Genomic DNA, 22957 nt, shown 5'->3' with positions numbered 1-22957 from the left:
AAGGCCCCTCCTCTGGCTCCTCTTCTGCCCGAAGGGCAGACTCCTACCTGAGCCCCATGGCCCTGGGGCCTCAATAAAGTTTCTCTTCCAGTGACCGGAGCAGTAAAAACAACCTCCCCTTCACACCCACTCCCTCACCCCATCCCATTCTCAGTCCCACCTAGAGTTAAGTGACCATCAGGAATAGTTTGGGGGTATTCCTCCAGATCTTTCCTATGTGTTTTACAGACAGATATTTCAATTGTTTTCAAACCCTAATATTCTAAAGTGAAATTCTGTGTTCTTTCCAAACAGAATTTTTATTTTCTACTTCCTTTGTGATTCTCTACAATTACGTTTGTATTCCATACCGTATGGGTGCTCAAAAATGCTACTGACACTCAGGGCTGCCAAGTGGGGATTTGGGCCCCAGTAAAATCCATTTTTTTACAGTCCCTCCGTAAGGGAGAGCCAGTAACAGTATAGACATGGGTTTCGCGGAGTCCCCTTCTAGGCTGCTGAGGCCAGTCATTTGTCCTAGACCCCCCCAAGCTCTGGCTGTCCCTGTGGAGGCTGTCCTAGCACATCACATTTCTCCAAAGCCCACAGGCTCATCATATGATAAACAGAAAACCAATTCTAGGTAAAACTATAAAACTGGCAGTTAGCTGTAATTTGTAGTTTCATTCTGGGGAGCTCCAAACTCCGTTTCTTTAACTTAAGCTTTTTTGAGTTTGGTGGCTGAGATTTTAAAAACAGTTACACAGTTTTAAAGAAAAAGGACAATAAAATGGTGATCAATGAAATGCGTGTTTTATAAAAGAGAACTGGGTTGCAATTACAACCTGAGTAAAGGGTCCAAATTCCACTAATGCATACTAACCTTAATGCCAAAGGTTACCCAAGACAGAATTAAAACCCAAGGGGCCAGAAAAACTACTGCGTGGTGTTAGAAGTCAGAAGAGTAGGGACCGTGGGGAGGAGTGCTGACCGGGAGGGGGCACGAAGGAGTCTACTGCGCTGTTGGAAGTGCTCCATGTCTTGATCTGGGTGATTCCACGGATGTACACACACACATATAAATTCATGAAATTGTACACTTGAGATCTGTACCCTTTATGTAAATCATACTCAATTAAAAAGTGAAAAAACAAAATGACATAAGACACAAGGGCCTGAAAAGCCTGGTCTAATTTAAATTTGCTGCAGTGTGTTTTATGAGCCAGAATATGGTCTATCTCAGTGAGTGTTCCATGTACACTCGTGAAGAATGTGTATTCAGCTGTTGTTGGGTAGAGTGTTCTGTCAACGTCGACTAGATTACATTGGCTGATAGTGTTTAACCCGTTCTTTCATATCCTTGTTGATTTTCTGTCTACTACTTCTATTACTGACACAGGGCTGTTGAAGTGTCCGTCTATAATTGTGGGTTTCTGTTTCTTCTTTCATTTATGTCAGTTTTTGCTTCACGTATTGTGAAGCTCTGTTGTTAATGTGCATACAAATTTAGGACTGCCATGTCTTCTTGGTGAACTGACCCTTTTATCATTATGTAATATCTGTATTTATCCCTGGTTATTCCTTTGTTCAGGAGACTTTTTTTTAAATAACAATTTCAACAGAATAACTAGAGATTATTCAAGTAAGCTAGTCAAGGTACTTTGAGAAACAAGAAACTTAAAAAAAATACGTTACTTCCAAAGTTTTCTATCAAGCGTTAAACACTAAAGTGTTCTCTTTTAAAGAGATGCTAGGGCCGGCCCGGTGGCACAGCGGTTAAGTTCGCACGTTCCGCTTCTCGGTGGCCCTGAGTTCGCCAGTTCGGATCCCAGGTTCGGACATGGCACTGCTTGGCAAAAGCCATGCTGTGCTAGGTGTCCCACATATAAAGTAGAGGAAGATGGGCACAGATGTTAGCTCAGGGCCAGGCTTCCTCAGCAAAAAGAGGAGGATTGGCAGTAGTTAGCTCAGGGCTAATCTTCCTCAAAAAAAAAAAAAAAAAAAAAGCGATGCTAGATTTCTGGAGCCAGGAAAAAAGTTAAAAACACCAACTTTTCTAGTTATACTCCACCCAATTAAAGATGGTTTTAAAATATTGTTTGGATGAGGTACTAGGGCCATATTCTAGCAAATCAGACGTAAATTATCCCACCCTAGAAGTCACAACCATGTTAAAAGTGAGCCACAGCTCATGCATGCTAAGATGTAAAGAAGGTATAAAGACTCACCTCAAAGTTGTATTTTTTCATCTGGTTGAAGTGCCGGCAGTACAGATAGAGCATGCCGATGCTGCTGCCCACAGCAATGTAGTCCCCATTGGTGTCAAGGGCCGTAAGGTAGACCACAATAGAGCGGAAACCCTTCTGGATCTTTGTGGGAATGGCATTGAGGAGATAGTACAAAGGGCAGAACTCTCTGAAGGTAACAGGCTCTGATGTGGACGCCATGGCCAAGGTTTCCACAGATGACCTTCAGGCAGGAAAAGGAATGTTTATTTGGCATCGAAGAAACCTGGGGGCTAGAAAAATGAAATAATTATAATTCTTTCAATGCCTAGTCAAAGACAAGTCATGTTTAATTGTGGGAACAAGGAACTTTCAGGTGAAAATTATAGCTGGAGCTTCATCAAACAGAGAAAGTAAACCAGTTATCATTAAGATCACTTTTGAGCATTTTAATTCAAAATGTACTTCAATATGCACTGGCCCCTGTAAGTTATATTGTGATAAATACTATGGAGGGGTGGAAAGAATATTAAAAACAGTTCTTACCCTCAAATAGCTTATGATCTAGCCAGGGAGGCAAAAGAAACAGTAAAGAGACACAAAACCACATATGATTAGGCGCGAATCTGTGGGTCTCAACGAGAAGAGGGAGAGAGTACTGTGGATTCGAGTGTGGAAAAGCCTTCACTGGAAACATCCTGAACTCTGAAGCCCATCAGAATGGACGGAATGTGGAAAAAAGAACCTAGTAAAGACAGTCTTTACTAGGAGAACACCAAACCAATCTCAGACACAGAAACACACTCACTGTGTTGAGACGGTGGAGAAACAGATACCCTGGCCAGGTGCCCCCAGCCTCCTCAGCACTCGGAGCCACAGACACACTGCGCCTCTCATCTGTTCCATACTGAGACCCACACCTGTCGGCACTTTGGAGTCAAAGCTTCCCTAGATAAAAATACTCAATCCTGGGGGCCGGCCTGGTGGTGCGGCTGTTAAGTTCACACGTTCTGCTTCTCGGCAGCCAGGGTTCGCCAGTTTGGATCCCGGGTGTGGACACGGGACCGCGTGGCAAAAGCCATGCTGTGGTAGGCGTCCCACGTATAAAGTGGAGGAAGATGGGCACGGATGTTAGCTCAGGGCCAGTCTTCCTCAGCAAAAAGAGGAGGACTGGCAGTAGTTAGCTCAGGACTAATCTTCCTCAAAAAAAAAAAACAACTCAATCCTTACACAGCACATTATAATTTGTGAAGTGCTCACTCACTCATTTAAAGATAGGTGACACCATCCCCCACTTTTAGATGAAGGTACTGAGGGCCACAGGACCACACAGGTGAGACTTGACTCTGGGCTTTCTCCCACCAAGTCCTGGGCCCTTGCCAATATCATGGTTGCAGCTCTGACAGGCCATCGACAGGTGGCCTGCAGATGGATGCTCTGTACCTGATTAGACCTGGAGGGATAGTCTAGCCCATTAGGTCTATGGAGACTTTCAAGTCCCTAGAATAGAAACTCCTTGGGATGCTGGATTTACAGTCTGTTTGAACTGTGGGCTTCCTATTTCTGTAGAGCTGACTAGCCGACTTCCAAGCCCTCTTCCATTGAAATACACCCAACTCCTCTTCACCCAGAGGCCCTTCTGCCCGCAATGCTCATTCTCCAGATGTCACTCAGCCTTTGCTTCTTCTCAACATGCAGGTCTCTGCTAAAATGTCCCCTCCTCACAAGGCCTTACCTGCCCACCTCCCCAAAGTGGCCTCCTTGCCCCCACTGAGAACTCTGTCACATTCCCTCCCCTGCTTTACTCTCTCCACACATCCTCTTTCTTTGCTCTTGACTGGCCATCTCTGCCTGACTCCCTCCACCACCACTGGTCTGTAAGCCCCACCAGAGCAGAGCCCACATCTGCCTCACTTACTCCTCTAGCCCCCGGCACCCAGGAAAAGGTCAGGCACACTGGAGGCGCTCACTAAGTATTTACTGAATAAACGAATGAGTTATGAAAAAGAAAAATTTGCAAGGAAGGAATGAGTGACAAGAATGGAAGAGCAGCAAAATCCCATCTTTTCAATGTGGCCCCAAATCAACGCTGGAATAATAATTCCCTACGTCAGTACAACAGCTCCAGTTTCCCAAGCATCTTCAGATTCCTATGTCATTTGATAGTCACAGTAGCCAACACAGTGAAGTCAGTAGGGTAACTTACGAGAACTTCCCTAAGTTAAGCAAATAATAATAATCATATCCCTCTGTGATGGGTGAGAACACTGACTAATATACCCTCTTTTAGCAGAAGTTGAAGCTCTGGAAAGTCCAGAAATTTGCCCAAGGTCACACAGTTTTAAATGCCTAGTGCAACCGAAATCTGGATGGTGAACATTGGCCCCATGCCTACAGTGGCACAGTTCATAAATTTACAACTTTTTAGGGGTGAGACTGCCTTGACTAAGAGAGATCCATGCTCCCCAATCCTTGGTTCGTGCAAGTGCTCCGGAAAGGTGGGCAAGACACATGAGAATCCAACGAGAATGAAATGGCTATGAGGCAAGCTCAAGAAAGAATGGCCGCTGGCAGACGCCTTGGGCAAGCATGTAGATCATTTTAAGGGCAAGGGACACTAAAGCCGAAATAACAACAACAAATAGCAATAACGGTAACAGCTAACACTATTACTTAATAGAAACTGTTCTTAGCACACTAACTCATTAAATCCTCACAAAAAAACTATGAGGTAGGCACCATTGTTCTCTCCACTTTACAGATGAGGAAACCGTCCCCATTTCAACAATCTTCTTTCCAGCCTCAAGCATAACGGCAGCACAGGAGCAGTAAACGGTTTGTTTCTTTGATGTGTGTGTGCACATGAACAGACTGATGCTCCATAACTTATGTAATGTTTTTAAAATAAAATTTTCTTTTTATAACAGTTATAAATGTTCACTATCAAAAATTCTGAAATACAGAAAAGTACAACGAAATAAATAAAAGCCACTCACAATCCTATCATATAGGGATACGCTGTATCTATAGATAGCTATAGATACATGTGTGTGGGCACACACAGTTTTTCACTTAATAAATAATGAGCATTTGCATGTCATTAATATTCCCTAGAACATCATTTTTAATGACTATATAGAAAAACTGCAGAGAACACACTGTATGCGTAAACCAAAATTTCCTTGGCCAAAATGTTTTAATTTCTGCTTTTGGCTGATGAGATCTCCTGGTAAGCTAGTAGAAGTATAAAACACTTCACGAATGACAGCTAGTGTTATTTCCTCCTTTGAAAAGATTTTTCCTCAAAGTAGATGTCAAAGTATGACATTAAGATTTCAAAAATTCATTCACTTGACGTGATCCTCTTCACCAACAGTGCCATGATCTCCACACAAGAGGGGCTTTGAGCCTGTAGTCTGGTTAGGAGAGGGCCAGAGGATGCGAAGAGCAGCCACACTGTTCTAACTCAGACTATATGTTTATTTGAGGCGGCTTAGGAGGTGCTCATTGATATTATGGATGGTCAGAGTCCCTGGAACTATCTCCTTGGCACAACTAATGCTAATACTACCAAAAGCAACTTCAAAATGTCTAAGGAGGGAGTGTAGGGCTCACTTCTCAGGCTCTAGCAGGGATTAAAAATTATCACAATTCTGTGGCAGGTAACAGACAGCATAATCAAATTTTGAATCAAAATTGTTTAAGCTGAAATCCTAGCATTCACCCCTTTTCTCTCCCTCTCCCTCACCCCTAACAACATCCCTCACCTTGTTCCATCAGCTCTATCTCCTCACCTGTCTCACACCCGACTCCTTCTCACCAACTCTGTGGCCATGCCTGGGATGAAGCCATCACACCTCTCACCTGGACCACTGCAATGTTCTAATGACTGCTCTCCTGCTTCCACACCTGCCCCCTAGAATCCATGCTCAGACACAGCAGTCAGAATGAGCTCTCGGACTTTATCGAAATTAAAAACTTTTGTGCTCCAAAGGACACCATCAAGAAAGTCAAAAGATAAGTCAAGGAGAAAATATTTGCTAATCATATATCTACTAAAGGACTTGTATCTAGAATATATAAGGAACTCTCAAAACTAAGTAATAAAAAGACAATTTTTAAATGGGCTAAGGATGTGAATAGACATTTTTCCAAAGAAGATATACAAATAGCCAATAAGCAGATGAAAAGATGCTCACCATCATTAATCATCAGGGAAATGCAAAATAAAACCACAATGATATCACCTCACACTCACTAGGATGGCTATAATCAAAAAGTCAGGTGTTAAGGAGGATATGGAGAAAGTGGAACTCTCATACATTCCTGGTAGAAAATAAAATGATATAGCCACTGTGGAAAAGTCTGGCAGTTCCTAAAAAGGTTAAACATAGAGTTAACATATCACCCAGCAATTCTACTCCTAGGTATATATCCAAGAGAAATGAAAACATATGTCTACACAAAAACTTGTACACCAATGTTCATATTACTGTTCATAACGGCCAGAAAGTAAAAACAACCAAACTGTTCATCAACTGATGAATGGCTAAACAAAGTATGGTATACCCAAACAATGGAATATTATTCAGTAATAAAAAGGAATGAAGTACTGATATATGCTACAACATGATAAACCTTGAAAACATTATGCTAAGTGAAAGAAGCCAAACACAAAAGACCACATATTGAATAATCCCATTTACATGAAATGCACAGAATAAGTAAACCTGAAGAGACAGAAACTAGATCAGTGATTTCCTAGGGCTAGGAGAAAGGAGTGGGAGTGGGGGTAGGGTGATTGCTAAAGGGTACAGAGTTTCTTTTTTAGGGTGATGAGAAAGTTCTAAAATCGATTGTAGTGATGGTTGCATAACTCTGTGAGAATACTAAAAAGCACTGAATTGTATACTACAAATGGGTAAATTATATGGTATGTGAATTATTATATCTCAAGAAAGCATTACCAATAAGGAGGAGGAGGAGGTGGAAGAAAAGAATCAGCTCTCTAACACCCATTTATGACCCAAAAAACTTCAGTAAACTAGGAATAGAGGGGAACTTCCTCAACTTGATAAGGAATATCCACCAAAAAACCCAACAGCTAACATCATACTTAATGGTGAAAAACTCAAAGCTTCTCCCACTAAGATCAGGTACAAGGCAACCCTCCTTTTCAACATCATACTGGAAGTTCTAGATAATACAATAAGACAAGAAAAAGGAAATAAAAGGTATAAAGTTTGGGAAGGAAGAAATAAAACAATCTTTGATTGCAGATGACATGATCATCTATGTAGAAAATCCAAAAGACTCAACAAAAAAATCCTGAAACTAATAAGCAATTATAGAAAGGTTGCAAGATACAAGATTAATATACAAAAGTCAACTACATTGCTATATGCCAGCTATGAACAAGCGGAATTTGAAATTAAAAACACAATACCATTTACATTAGCATCCCCCAAATGAAACAATTAGGTATAAATGTAACAAAATACATACAAGATCTATATGAGGAAAACTACAAAACTCAAAGAACTAAAAAAAAATCAAAACTAAATCAAAATCAAATCAAAAATCAAAGAACTAAATAAATGGAGAGATATCCCATGTTCATAGATAGGAAGATGCAATATTGTCAAATTGTCAATTCTTCCCAACTTGATCTACAGATACAACGGAATTCCAATCAAAATTCCAGCAAGTTATTTTGTGGATATCAACAAAATGATTCTAAAGTTTATATGGAGAGGCTAAAGACCCAGAATAGCCAACACAATATTGCAGGAAAAGAACAAAGTCAGAAGATTCATACTATCCGACTGCAAAACTTACTACAAAGCTACAGTAATCAAGACAGTGTGGCACTGGCAAAAGGCCAGACAAATATATCCATAGAAGAAAACAGAGAGTCCAGAAATAGACCCACATAAATACAGTCAACTGATCTTTGACAAAGGAGCAAAGGTAATACAATGGAGCAAAGACAGTCTTTTCAACAAATGGTGCTGGGACAACTGGACATCCACAGGTGGAAAAAAAAAAACGAATCTAGACACAGACTTCACACTCTTCACAAAAATAAATGCAAAATGGATCACAGACCTAAATGTAAAATGCAAAACTATAAAACTCCTAGAAGATAACATAGGAGAAAACCTAGATGATCTTCTAATGACATTTGAGATATGACACCAAAGGCATGATCCAGGAAAGAAAGAATTGATAAGCTAGAGTTCACTAAAATTAAAAACTTCTGGGCCGGCCTGGTGGCGTAGTGGTTACGTTCGGTGCACTCCACCTGGACGGCCTGGGTTCGCGGGTTTGGATCCTGGGCGCAGACCTACACTTCTCATCAAGCCATGCTGTGGCGGCAACCCATATACAAAATGGAGGAAGATGGGCACAGATGTTAGCTCAGGGCCACTCTTCCTCAAGCAAAAAGAGGAAGATTGGCAATAGGTGTTAACTCAGGGCCAATCTTCCTCATCAAAAAGAAAAAAAATTAAAAACATCTGCTCTGCAAAAGACAATGTCAGGAAAGAAGACAAGCCATAGGTTGGGAGAAAATATTTTCAAAACACATATCTGATAAAAGGCTATTATCCAAAACGTACAAAGAACTCTTAAAACTGAACAATTAGAAAATAAACAATCCAATTAAAACATGGACCAAAGACCTTAATAGATGCCTCACCAAAGAAGACATACAGACAGCAGATAAGCATATGAAAAGATGCTCCACATCATCTGTCATCAGGCAAATGCAAATTAAAACAACGAGACAGCACTATACATCTATTAGAATGGTCAAAATCTGGAACACTGACACCAAATGTTGACGAGGACGTGGAGCAACAGGAACTCATTCATTGCTGGTGGGGATGCAAAATGGTACAACTACTTTGGAGACAATTTGATGGTTTCCTACAAAACTAAACATAATCTTACCATATGATCCACCAATTGCACTCCTCGGTTTTTACCTGAAAAAGTTGAAAACTTATGTCCAAACAAAAACCTTCACCTGGATGTTTACAGCAGCTTTATTCATAATTGCCAAAACTTGGAAGTAACTAAGGTGTCCTTTAGTAGGTAGAAACTGTAGTACATCCTGATGATGAAACATTATTCAGCACTAAAAAGAAATGGGCTGTTAAGACACGAAAAGACATGGAAGAACCTTAAATGCATATTACTAAGTCAAAGAAGTCACTCTGAAAAAATTGCATATTGTATAATTCCAACTATGTAACATTCTGGAAAAAGCAAAACCATGGAGATGGTAAAAAAGATCAGGGGTTGCCAGGGTTTGGGGATTTTTAGAGTAGTGAAAATAGTCTGATACCATAATGACAGGTACATGTCATTATATATTTGTCTAAACTCATAGAACATACAGCACCAAAAGGGAACCCCAAGGTAAGCTATGGACTCTGGGTAATCATGATGTGTCAGCATAGGTTCATCACTTGCAACAAATGTCCCACTCTAGTGGGGGATGTTGATGATGGGGGGGATATGTAGGCGTGCAGGTAGGGAGGACGTGGGACATTTCTCCACCTTCCCCTCAATTTTGCTATGAACCTGAAAACTGCTCTGGAAAAAGTCTTAAAAAAAAAGAGCTCTTTGAAAGAGAAATGGGTGGGTCTCATACAACCCACCCTATTCAAAATTCTTCAGTGGCTCCCCTGCACTCTGAGAATAACCAAATGCCTTTCTGTGGCCTAGGAGATCCCGTGTGGTCTGACCCCTTCCTGGCTGCCCCATCTGACTCCTTCCTGGCTCCATATCTCCCTCTCCACTTGTCCTCCAAGCTCTAGCTCCACTGACCCACTCTTTCCCTCCTCAGCCTTCATAACTGATACTCTCCCTACTCCAAGTAATCTTTCATCTCACTCCATTATACCTGGCTTCTTCTCAACTCCAGGGTCTCAGCTTAAATACTACCACCATAGAAAGGCCTTCCCTGACCAGATCACTTACAGCATCCATCAGTCCTCCCTTCCCTCTATCATATCACCTTCATAATTCTCATCACAACCTTTAATTACTTTATTTGCTAAACAGTTTGATGATCATCTCTCACGAGAATGTAGGCAACACAAATTCTCTCTTGCTTACCAATGTGAACCCTAGTACCTGACAATATCTTTGACACAGAGTAGATGTTCATTAAAGATTTGTTGAATGAATATATAAAATGTGAACTTCAGGTCTTATTGAAAAAGAATATTCTCAATCCAGTCTTTAAAATCAATAATGCTTCCTTTAATTCTGTTAAAAATACAAAACACCACTCTGCAACATTCTTCAAGTCAGGATGCTTCCCTCCCCACTTAATACCACAACCCCATACATCTGGAAGGTGGCAGGGACCTTCATGCTGATTGATGGCACCCAAATGCCTACTGGGCAGTTTTTCCAAACTGGAGCTAGGACTAATAACATACAGTCTAAATCATCCACTTAGCAGTACAATGATCTTAAGTTGCCAGAGCACTCTGACAACTCTAATGGTTTAAGGATTCTCTCAAAAACCCCCAGGAAGCATCAGTTAGTAACCCTGCTGTACAATCTATTTTTAAAGTTTGGCTACAACATCTATTATTCTTGTAAGTGTTAAAATCTTATGGCTGAACATAATGAGACTGAGACTGTCATTTATCTTCCAGATGAAATTTTGTCACTCCCCTGATCCTATGCCTGCTGGCTAGCCAGTGCTCACAGGCTAAAGCCTGATGAAAGCATGCAAGCTGAACATTTCAACAAACCGGTCTGTGTCTAGCTTCATCTCAGGCCACTGTTCCCTCTTCACCCTCTCCACTGCAGCCACAGTGAGCCTTCCACCACAGTCCCTAACACACCACGATCTGTGTGTTTCTGCAACGCCCCTTTCCTCCCTTCCACATTCCCCCATACACACCTTGTCAGAACCAGGGCTCCACCAAGAAGCCTTCACAGACTCCCTCTGACACTTAGTTCTGCTATAACAGAACGCTCTGAGGGCAGTTATCACACAGCACCATCACTGTGTTTTCTATCTCCTTTAATGGATTCTTTCGATTCCTTCTAGTCTTTGCCTACATCCTTCCAGCCTACATACTTTGTGGTGCTTCAAAAGGCCAATAGAGAGTGTGGTACAATCAACACTTGACACACATTTGTTGAATTAGTCTCTCTCTCAAAACACTGTGCCAGGATGCCCCAAGTATGACAGCCCAAAATATAAGACCAGGCTACCTCAGTTACATCTGTCATTATGCAAAAATTCACTGGTTGGTCTCTTACGTCAGGTCCAAAGAATACATTCATTTAAAACTGAACACACACTCTGTACAATAGCTCACTTCTACCTCAGCAGTTCACAGAGCCATCAACTACCCCCTCCTGATTCTACCAAGCTCCTTGTGGTCCACTATATCTAGAAATCTCTCCATGCTTGACGCAAAGCTTGTTTTCATTATGTGTATAACTGTTTTCTGATCTGTTCTTCACTTTTCCAAGTTCAATCAACTGCTCTGCCTGATGCCTGTTCCCTTCCTTTTTTCCCCACTAAGTTCCAGTAGCCATTTTGTCCAAATTACACAAACACTAATATGAAATGAGATCTCCCTCAAATGTGAAGTGTAACTCCTCTAAGAGAAAAGAAAACAAATCCAGTAGCAGCCAATCTTCTATTGAAAAAGACAATGTAGCTACAAAATAACTTAAAGCTAACAAAAGCTACTTACTAGTCACTCCTTCAGAAGAGGACAATCCTTATGCCATGTTTCCCACCACCAGTCGTAAAGTCAGTCCTGAAAACTCAGGTAGAGAATCCCCCATACCTTACCTGCTGGCTCTCGGGTTAAAAAGCTCCCTGAGAGCAGGGACTGGGTCTGTCTGGCCCACCACAGCAACCCTAGAGCCTGGTATGGCACCTGGCATACAATGAACCCCAAATAACTTTCTGCTGAATCAACAAACATGGCATGTAAGCTGGGTTACCCAAAAAAGCAAGGCCAGAGGCTTATCAAGGTGTACTGCAGCTGGGTGTGAGAAAGCACAAAAAGCCTTGCAGCTTAGGCGACCAGGAGTCACTGGTGACAAGGGGCCACAGTGGCCTTATTCCCAGATTCTGCCCATGCTAGGATCTGGATTACGGGATTTCCTACAACTCCTTTCCTTAAAGTTTACAAGACCTTGGCTACCAGGAGGAAGTCAACCCCAAATGCAACTGATCACTCTAGCAGATAAGGCAAGTGTGCGTCCAGGCTGGTACCCCACATTCTGCCAACAGATGGAACAGAAGCAACAGAACAGAATAAAATTCCTGAATCTCGGCGAGAAAGCGAGGAGGAACAAAGAGCAGGGAAGAGAGGCGGCAGTAGAGCATGTGGGTAACGACAGCAGGGGCTATCCTTTATGGAAATACACGGCGCTTAGCGCGTTGCATGCGTTGACCCATTTAACCCTCCCACCAGGACCATTATCATCTCCATTTTACAGATGATGAAACTGAAGCACAGTGAGATATCATTTGCCCAGAGCACACTGCTAAGAAGGGGCACCGCTGTGACTCGGGTTTGACTCCAGGGTACCCCATTCTTTAACCTGCACTAACTATCCTGCCTCCCAGGCCTTAAAACAGGACTGAGAGGAGTCGTTCATTTATCCATTTAAGGAACGCTTATTGAGCACCTACTGGGTACACGCCAAGGCCTGGTGCGAGGCACTGGTAGGCAGATGAAGGGACGAGGACCGAGAGGGTCGGGGGACAGAACAGAACGTCAATCATAAGACTACGGAGCTCGGAGCCACGGGGCCAGCGGCGGAAGGGATGCCAGGGTGCGGCAGAGGGAGGGAAGGAGCGGAACGGGAGGAGCGAGGGGTGCCGGGGTGCGGGACGGAGGGCCTGACGATGGTGCCGGCCGGACAGCGCAGCCCAGGCGGGGTGGGCGAGAACCGCTTCCCTCGGCGGACCGTCGGCTTCTGCCAGGCGACGAGCCCGGCGCTTCATGTGTGATGGCATTCAGCCTCGGCCACCCCGCGCGGGCGGGACGGGGGCCGGGAAAGGGGGCGAAGCGGGCAGGGCGACCCTGCGCGGCTGAGGCGAGGGAAAGGGGGCCCGGGGGAGGCGTGAGCGCCAGCTGGGAGGGGCGCGGGGCCGAGCGGCGGGGGCGGCGAGGCCTCCAGCAGCGTCGCCGGACTCACCTCCCGCAGCTGCCCCTCCGGACTCGTCGGCCCCGCCGGGCCGGGGGAGGCGGGGACGGACTCCGGGCCGCAGGGGCTGCCGGGAGCCCGTTCCCTGGGCAACCGGGCCGGCACCGCCGAGCGACGGCCGGCTCCGCCCGAGGATAGAGCGGCAGAGCCACAAGTGGCGACGGGCGGGGCGGAAGTGACGTGCACGCTTCCGGCGGCTGTAGGCGGGGCTTCGGGACTCTTTCCCGGGATACCTGCGGACCGCATGGAAGGTGCGTGAGAAGGGCTAGTTTCCCCGGGCAGGGAGGGTGTGGATGTTACGTCTTGGACTGCAGGGTGGGCCAGAGACCCGGAGCTTTCGGGATCGAATGGGGTCCGTGCCTTAGCCCAGCCCAACCCGCTGGCCGCGCGCCGGCTCTGCGGTCGGCCCGGGTGTCAGTTTTGCGGAGCCTGTTTTTTCACGTGTACAAGATGTACGCAAAGGAGCGTCCGCAGATCCTGACGCTCAAATTGTAATTGTCTTGGAACACTTTCCCTGAACTCCCGTCAGTCAGTTACCGACCACAGAGCCTTCTGCTGGTACTGAAAGCTGTCATTCAGCCAGCGCTCACTATGTGCCAAGTCGTCTTCTAAGTACTCTACATAGATTAGCGCATTGGAGCCTCACAGCGACCCCGTGAAGTAATGTCAACAAAAGGGGACCCGAGGCTCAGAGGAATTAAGTAAAGTAGCCACTATCCTTTACCTCACTCTGCCCTTTCCTGTGACTGATTACTGGTCTGTCTTTCCCTACTGGCCTTTGAGTTTCTTGAAGTCAGAACTGTGTTTTTGGTTCCTAAATATGTGGTGGGAATGGGACAGACAGACGATGAATCAGATGTGGTCCTCGCCCTGAAGGAGCCCCTACTGGAGGAGAGAAAGCTTTGGAAGATTTTAGTACCAGTGGTAAGAGCTGTTTCTCCATTTAACACATTTTATTCAGCACCTGCTATGTTCCGAGGTTATGAGAGGAAACAAGACATAGTCCCTACTCTGGTGGAACTTGCAGTCTAGCAGGGAATATAGATGTTAAACAAGCGAATACACCACACTGGTGAGTGTCTTGATACCTGACGTATAGGGTATTCCAGATATGTAGTGCAGTGAGGCCTAACTCAACCTGGGGGATACGGGAAGACTTCTTTATGGAAGTGACTTTCTAAAAACCTAATCAGATCATCTCACTTCTTCCCTACTCAAAGCTCACTGATCACTTTCCATTGACTTGGAATAAATCCAAACTTCTTATCTTGGCCCATAAGGTTCTAGTTGCCTGCCTCCTCACCTACTACTCACCCTCTCTCCATTTTATTCTAGCCACACTGGCCTTTTTCTTTTTTTCAAAATCACCAAGCTCATTCTCACATTAGGGCCCATGCTGTTGAGGTCTCATCATTCAAGTCTCAGCCTAAATGACACCTTATCAGGGGTTCACTCTGTTAAAAAAAATTCAACTGAGTAAATTGGAAGACCTAATCAGCTTAATTAAATGGATAGCATCTCATCTGGCAAGCAGAGAGATACTCCAAGAGGGTTGCACAACATAAAAGGCTTTTATAGTCAGGAGGGTGAGACAAGGAAAAGAAGTCATCAGCAAGGAAAAAATGAAAGTTCATTGGAGGAAAGTAAAAGTTCAGGAGAGGAGGGCTTCTCGTTGTCTGAGCTGTAGCGTTTTCCACTGGCTGGGCTTGTTGCTGGGCAAGAAAGAAATCTTCCTTTCTCTTGCTGGAGTAGTACAGTAGTTGCACTTCCTGTTTGGGAGTGCAAGGTATGACTCTTCCTGTTGGGGTCTTTAACTGTCCTAATTAACTGACTCTGTAATTGATTTCCTGTTTCGGGTAGTTGACAGGAGTGGTGGGGAGTGAGAGCTCCCTCTGCAGGCCTTCCTGACTCTGATTTTAGTTGAGGGTTTTTACAATTAATTTTCACAACTCTAACACAAGATCCTGTTTTATTTCCTATTTGGCACTTATCATAATCTGAACTGATCATGAATATCTAATTGTCTATTATACACCTTCTCTCCAGAAAGTAAATTCCATGGAAATGGTCCTGCTCTGTCTTGTTCAATCACTTAATCCCCCGTGCCTGGCGTATGGTAGGCACTGAGCTAATATTGGTTAGTTGTATAAGTAAAGAATGAATGAAAAATCAAGATGATATTTAAAAACAGAGCCCTGAAAAGTTACTAGGAGTTACCCAGGTGAGTGGGGACACACACTGACAGGAAATGTATACCAGGTCAAAGGCAGAACTTGTACAGAGCCAGCACTGAGGCATAGAGAGCAAGTGGAGACATGATGGGCAGGACTTAGGTAACAGAAGCTGTGGTATTATGGTTTATAATAAGAAATAAATATTTGGTCTTCATCCCTGTTCCTGGCACATAGCTCCTAATATGCTTGGGATTTCCTAAGCAAGGAGAGCAATCAAGGTCTTTTGTTATGTTAATGAGGTGATTTTTAGAAAGCCCCTAGGTAACCCAAGGATGGGGACTGGTCACCAGAGGAACCAACCTTGTGATTAGAGAGTTGAAACTTTGAGTCCCACCCACCCCTACCCCCACCTCCTGGAAGGGGAGAGGAGCTGGAGGTTGAATCAGTGGCCTATGATTTAGTCAATCATGCCTAAGTAGTGAAGCCTCCATAAAAAAACGAAAAAGCAAAAGGACAGGGTTCGGAGAGCTGCCAGGTGAACAGGTGGAGATCCCAGGAGAGTGGTGCGCTCAGAGGGCGTGGAAGTTCCGCGCCCTTTCCCCACGCCTTGCCCTATGCATCTCTTCATCTGGCTATTCCTGAGTTATATCCTTTTATAATAAACCAGTAATCTCGTAAGTAAAATGTTTCCTGAGTTCTGTGAGCTCTTCTAGCAAATTACTCAAACTCAACGGAGGAGGTCTTTGGAACCTCTGATCTATAGCCGGTCAGTCAGAAACACAGGTGACAACCTGGACTTGAGATTGGCATCTGAAGTGGGGGTGTGCGGGGGGGGCACTCTTGTGGGACTCAGCCCTTAACCTGTGGGATCTGATGCTATCTCCAGGTACATAGTGTCAGAATTGAGTTTATTGCTTGATGGTGGTGGGAAAAACACACATTGGAGAAGCCCTTGTGATGACAGATACTATGTTGGATCTGTAGGGGAGGACGAACTATGCCTCTACCCTCTTGGTCCTTCTGGCTGGTCTGAGAATTAAAGTGACATGAGACAGAATAACAGGAGAAAACCAAACACATTTAATAACATGTGTACGTGGGGAAAAAAACAGGAAAACTGAGTAACTCACCAAAATGGCCAAAGCTACCACCTTAAATACCATCTTCAGCTAAAGATAAGGGAGGATGTTGGGGGTAGTGGTTTGGGACTTCAAAGGGGAGGAAGGCAATTCACATGGAGATGGAAAAGCAAATGTTTGGTAAACAAATGTTGACATGCTTTGCAAAGACAATGAGACATGGGGAAGACTTTGATTAAATGGGCTTTGCGAGGTTCCTCCCAGTCTACCATTGTGCTTATCCATGGTGATAGCTCCTTCCTGAAACAGGCCTTTTATCTTAAATTCTTTGAGGCAGTCAGGGGGAATGTCAAATTTTTGTTTTCTGAGTCTTGTTTTTAAAAATAAGCCAGAGACGTATTTTGGGGTGGCCAATTCTGATCCCCCACAGATACTTGCCATGTGCCAGGCCCTCACAGCTTTACATACATTATCTAATCTCCACATCAACTCTATCAAGTAGATGTATTTTATCCCCATTTTACAGGTGAGAACATTGAGGCTCGGGGAGGTTAACTGATTTTCCCAAGATCCCACAGCTGGCAGTGGCAGAGCTGGGATTCAAACCCAGTCAGTACGGTCTTCAGAGTCTAAACTCTTAACGATACCACAATTGTGCCTCCTGGATTTCTTAAGGGGCCTCTCACAGAATTTGGACTTTATCCCATGAGCCATGAGAAACCTCTGAAAGTTCTAAGTAGAGAAGGAGAGAGGACACAGGAGGACTGGGGAGCCCAAACAGCCGAAATGGCTTTCAGTGTTCGGGAGCCAGCTTCCTACAGGAGCTGGGATCGGGTGGGTCTTGGAGCACAGGCAGCACTGGCGCAGGGCAGGAAAGAGCTTTCCTGCAGAGGCCTGCAAGGGACTCAACTTTTCAAGAGCTGCCAATAGATCATTTCAGCTGCAGATTGAGGGGGCTTCAGAGTGGGGGTGAGACAGTGTTGAGGCAGAGAGAGAGGGAGCCAGATCCTGTTGGAGTTTGGGCTTCCTCCTGCAGTTAAGCAGGGCCGTGGCAGTGTGGAGAACCACAAGGCTCTGAACAAATGTAAGGTATCGAAATGCCCGAGACTAGACAGTGGGGTATTACGGCATGGAAGTGGAGTGTTTTAGCAGAAAGTGACAGCTTTACCTTATTTCCAACCTTTGAATGTGATCATAGTGCTTAAGGTAAAAACTTTGTGGAGCCCTTAAGCTGGAAAAGGACTCAGCCATCTCTGGTGAGTCTTAAACTGTAAAAACAATTCTGTTATGTCTCATTCCAGGAACTTCCATCCAGACTGCTTAGTTTCCATGACATTTATTTGTCCAGTTGATGTAGCAACTGGGATGGTTCTACTATTGAAAGTTGTAAGATCATAAATTTTGTAATAATTATGTTTCTTTTACTCCCTATCAGCAAAGACTCTTGGAAGCATGATACCCAGAAAACCTGTCTTATCTGTGAGTGCAAGAAAAATTAAGGACAATGCAGCTGATTGGCATAATTTAATCCTGAAATGGGAAACCCTCAATGATGCAGGTTTTGCTACAGCAAATAATATTGCCAACCTGAAAATCAGTTTATTGTAAGTACATTTAGAGTTCCTCATGCTCTGAGCTCTTCGCCCTTAAGGGTCAGGCAGAAGTTTCCTGGGAGACTTGTAGGGTGGGAAGGGTCATCTCTATTTGTCAACATGGATAAATTAAATGAAAAAATATTAAGCAAAAAAGCAAGTGGTCAAATGATTTATACAAGTATGAACTGTACCTGTACATTTTAAATACAAAATTATTCTACATATTGTTCATGGTTACATCTGTATATAAAATTATAAAAATGAGGGCTGGCCCCGTGGCCTAGTGGTTAAGTTCAATGCGCTCTTCTCTGGAAGCCCAAGTTCGCAGGTTCGGATCCCGGGCACGGACCTACACCACTCATCAACTATGCTTGGGTGGCAACCCACGTATAAAATAGAGGAAGATTGGCACAGATGTTAGCTCAGGGCTAATCTTCCTCAGCAAAAAAAAAAAAAAAAAAGAAGAAGAAGAAGAAGAAGAAGTAATAGATCGGAAGGATATAGGCTCAATTCATGATACTGGTATCTTCTAAGAATGAGTATTGGGGTGGTCAGTGGGACTTCATCTTCTAAGGTTGCATTTTATTTCTGTGATATTGGGTTTTATAATAAGAAATATATATTTGGTCTTTGTCCCTGTTCCTGGCACACAGCTCTTAAAACCCTTATAATTTCCTGATCCATAAGAGCAATTGGAGAATCTTTTGTTATAATATTTGGTCTTTTGTCTGACAGTTCCTGAAATAGCTCCAGAGTGATAAAGGTGAAAGCCCCTTCCAACCACACCTGAGTTTACCTTAATGAGGTGACTTTTGGAAAACCCCTAAGGATGGAGGCTGGTTGCCAAGGGAACCAACCAGAAGATTAGGAGTTGGAACTCTCAGTGCCATGCCCTCACCCCCTTTACCTCTCAGGGAGGTGGGAGGGGCTGAAGGTTGAATTAATCCCCAGTGGCCAGTGATTTAATCAGTCATGCCCACATAATGAAGTCTCCATAAAAACCCAAAAGGATGGGGCTTGGAGAGCTTCCAGGTTGGTAAACAAGAGCACATCCCTGTGTCAGCAGGGTGCTGCACCCCGAGCTCACGGGGCCAGAAGCTCCTGTGTTTGGACCCTTCTGGATCTTGCCCTATGTACCTCTTCATCTGGCTGTTCTTCTCGATCCTTTATTGTAAACCTGTAGACTAATAAGTAAACCAAGTTCTTTGATACCTTCAATTTCCTGAGTTCTGTGAGCTGCTCTAGCAAATTAATTGATCCCCGGGAGGGCTTATGGGAACCTCTGATTTATAGCACAGGTGACATCCTGGACTTGTGACTGCACTATAAGTGGAGGGGAGGGCAAGCCTGTAGGACTGAGCTCTGAACCTGTGGGATCTGATGCTGTCACCAGGCAGATGGTGTCAGAATTGAGTTAAATTGTAGGATGCCCAGCTGGTATCTGGAGAACCAGAATTGTTTGATGTGGAGAAACCCAGTGCCCCCAAGTGTCAGAGTGAAGCCAAGTATTGAGAATAGAGAACTTTGTTTTTTCTTAGCAATTTGTTTGTTTGTTTTTTAAAGATTGGCACCTGAGCTAACAACTGTGGCCAATCGTTTTTTTCTTTTTTTTTTTCCTGCTTTATCTCCCCAAATCCCCCAGGTACATAGTTGTATATCTTAGTTGCAGGTCCCTCTAGTTGCGGCATATGGGACGCCGCCTCAACATGGCCTGACGAGCAGTGCCATGTCCACGTCCAGGATCCAAACCAGCGAAACCCTGGGCCGCTGCAGCGGAGCACGAAAACTTAACCACTCGGCCACAGGGCCGGGCCCCCATGCAATTTGTTTTTTAAAGACAAAGGAATTATGAAAAAAACTGTTATTTGCTGATTCCGATTAGAAGATTTATTATTCTGTGTACTTTCCTATATATATTACATGTTATATATATATATATATATATATATATGATTTTCATTTCTCCAAGTTATAATTATATATATGTGTATCTTTGTCTACAGTCCAGAGTCTAGAGTATTACCTTCCTGGCCTGTCCCCTGGCTCTGGCCAGCCTGCTTCCATGTGAAATTCCCTCACATACCTCAGGTGCTTTGGTCCTCCGCTGCCTTTTCTGGTGGAATTCTGCCCAGCAACTTCCATCAAAAAGCTCTTATCCTTACTGCATAGTATGCTCACTGATCCTTCCTATTCTATTTTCATGTTTAATTTTTCTTTAAGTGTTGATTGTGACCCCACTAGATTTATTTCATGCCCCACAGGTTGCAGCCTGCAGTTTACAAAACACATTCCTATTCCTAGATTGTGAACTCTGGGAAACTGATCCATGTCTCGTTCATCTTTGTAAGCCCTGTGCTATACGCCAAGGATGCCACAGGGCTGAATTTATTCCAGTGCAAAATTGAGGAACTGAGGGACATATTCATTGTATGTGTAAATAATAAGTAAACATATGTTATAATGAGATGAAACAATGCCTCCACAAAATATCTGACATAATTATGTGGATAATGAGTTTTCTAGGGTTCATCGTCACGAAATGAGGTAAGCTTACAGAGTGTATTTTGTTCTCATTATTTTCCATTTCGTCCAGGAGTAAAGACAAGATAGAGTTAGAGAACAGCAGCCTGGCTTCCAATGACAATGCAGAAAAGATGCACCCGGAGTACAGTAAGGAGCTGGAGATGCTGTGTGAGGGGCTGCAGGCCAGCTTAGATGGTTTGGTAAGATCCACAGATCAGCCACCTGTGCTCACGGTCACTGAATCCCAGGGCTGTGTTTGGGCTTGCTTGGGCGCGGCAGCATTCGGCTCCAGGCAGTGCTCTCCTCCACACACGCTGGTTTTCCCCCCTCAGCCTCCCTGCCGGCCTCTCTGGCTCTTCCTGCCCCACAGGTCTAGGTGTTCTCCAAGACGCTGTCCTAGACCTTTGTTCTTTTTGTCCTGTGTGTTGTCCGGGGCAATTTCACCCACTTTCAGGGCTCCACAAAATAAATATTTTAGGCTTTGTGGGCCCTACAGACTCTCTTCTCACTGCTCAGCTCTGCTGGGGAGCCCTAAAGCAGCCAGAGACAGTACATTGGTGAATGGGCGTGGCTGTGTTCTAGTAAAACTTTATTTATGGACACTGAAATTTGAGTTACAAATGTGTCACAAAATATCCTTCTTTGTTTGATTTTTTTCCCAACCATTTGAAAATGTAAAACCCATTCTTAGCTCTCAGGCTGCACATAAATAGGCTAAGGGCCGATTTGGTCCGTGGGCCCTGATCTAGCGTGTAAGACACTCTTTTGAGACTATTGATTGCACTGAATTTCAGTATCCACCATACTGGCCACCAAATGTGCATATAACCCCTCATCTCTTTGCCAGGCACAGGAATAACTTGGATAACTAAAGCTTACCCACAAACATATAAAATCTTTCTATTTTAACCTTTTTTGATGAGAATGTTTCTAATGCTTTACATGCTTCCTTGCCTTTTTAAACAGAATATGTCAAATATAATTGTATTTCTTCAAGATACCACTTATTCAAATTTAGGATTCTACCTATTATAAGGCAGGCTATAGATGTTCAGGAAAGAAACACTCCTCTTTTAAATATCACATCAATTGTGAGATACGTAATGGTTTCAGAAGCATTGAAATGAGAAAATAAATGGTGCATTGAGGACATTGTGCTTTAGCCTTTTCTTTATGACTGAAATGTAGCACTGTCCTCTGGATATTGTGATGTTTATGAGACTTTGTCTCCTCTAAATAAACGATTGGGTTTTTGTAATTGGCCTGTCCATTTTGTGATTCTGCCTTCCCCTTTGTCTTGGGGTTCTGCTATGATAAGAAACACTTGCCCCTCTGCCCAACTCTCTCCTCCTTGTACTCAAGCCGGTAACGAGGCGGGCGGGTGTCCAGTGACTTTGTCTTAAGCCTGCTCACAGGAAGCGGGAGGATAAAGCATGTGCACTTTGTGGTATCTATTTTCTTTGTTTTATGTTCATATTCATGGCTATGTCTCCAGTGGGTTCTGGACATAGGACTTCTGGACCAGTGCAGATTAACATAGGCAGAATAGTCGATTGAAATTTCCATAGTAATAAGCTATTGAAAACTGGCCACTTGTATTGGTTTTGTTTGTTTGTTCCCAAATTAAGCCATTTGATTATGGCAAGTATTTTTATTTGGACAAGAAAGCAGGTGCACGTATTGTTCCTGAAAGAGAAGAAACTGGGTGGCTAAGTTCCTGTATTGAAATAAGTTAAACAGCCACAAAACTAAAGCCACACAGCTTGGTGGTCAGTTACCCTCAACTGCTGATTGCCTCCTCGTTTGTTGTTTGATGTGTTACAGCTCCCACCAGAACCTCTTCATCCTTGACCTGCTGTGTTCCTTCCTGGTGAAAAACATTGCACAGAATCCCAAAATTGTATTCGAATGAGAAACACTTGACACATATTAATTTGACCTTTTAAAATGCAAAAAACCCTGGAAAGGATTTTGTTTTTAAACGTCACGTGGCTTTTTTTAGATCACACATTCTCATTTATAGCTCTGTACATACACATACCACATTAGGAAAGTGTTTAAATGGGGAGGCCGTGGGGGGGAGGAGGTGTGACTTCGATTTCAGGCATGTCAGCAGTGATCAGTCAGTGGTTTTGCTTGTGCGTCCTTCATTCTCCCCATCCTTGAGTAGCAGT

At 43.7% G+C, this 22957-nt stretch overlaps 2 protein-coding genes across 7 annotated transcripts in view; one reads left to right on the top strand and one right to left on the bottom strand.

The window, feature by feature from the left end:
* The window catches only part of TECPR2 (tectonin beta-propeller repeat containing 2), a 101149-nt gene extending 87608 nt beyond the window's left edge, over positions 1-13541 (bottom strand). For all 6 annotated transcript variants that reach the window (XR_006886290.1, XR_006886291.1, XM_046647146.1 and 3 more), the window contains exons 1-2: positions 13404-13541; positions 2208-2497 (exon numbers count right to left, since the gene is read on the bottom strand). Coding sequence is in view for 4 of the 6 variants with exons in the window: in XM_046647146.1 (XP_046503102.1) it covers positions 2208-2426 (219 nt within the window). In the remaining 2 variants the exon portion in view is untranslated. The remainder of the gene's footprint in view (positions 1-2207; positions 2498-13403) is intronic.
* Positions 13542-13612: 71 nt separating this feature from the next.
* CINP (cyclin dependent kinase 2 interacting protein) overlaps positions 13613-22957 on the top strand; it is a 14772-nt gene continuing 5427 nt past the window's right edge. Inside the window, exons 1-3 of the mRNA XM_046647665.1 lie at positions 13613-13663; positions 18101-18269; positions 20854-20983. Of these exons, the coding sequence (XP_046503621.1) occupies positions 13657-13663; positions 18101-18269; positions 20854-20983 (306 nt within the window). The 5' untranslated portion in view covers positions 13613-13656. The remainder of the gene's footprint in view (positions 13664-18100; positions 18270-20853; positions 20984-22957) is intronic.

The sequence above is a fragment of the Equus quagga genome, chromosome 20 (genome assembly GCF_021613505.1).
Source record: "Equus quagga isolate Etosha38 chromosome 20, UCLA_HA_Equagga_1.0, whole genome shotgun sequence".
Taxonomy (NCBI): Eukaryota; Metazoa; Chordata; class Mammalia; order Perissodactyla; family Equidae; genus Equus; species Equus quagga.
This window is presented reverse-complemented; position numbering and strand designations above follow the sequence as displayed.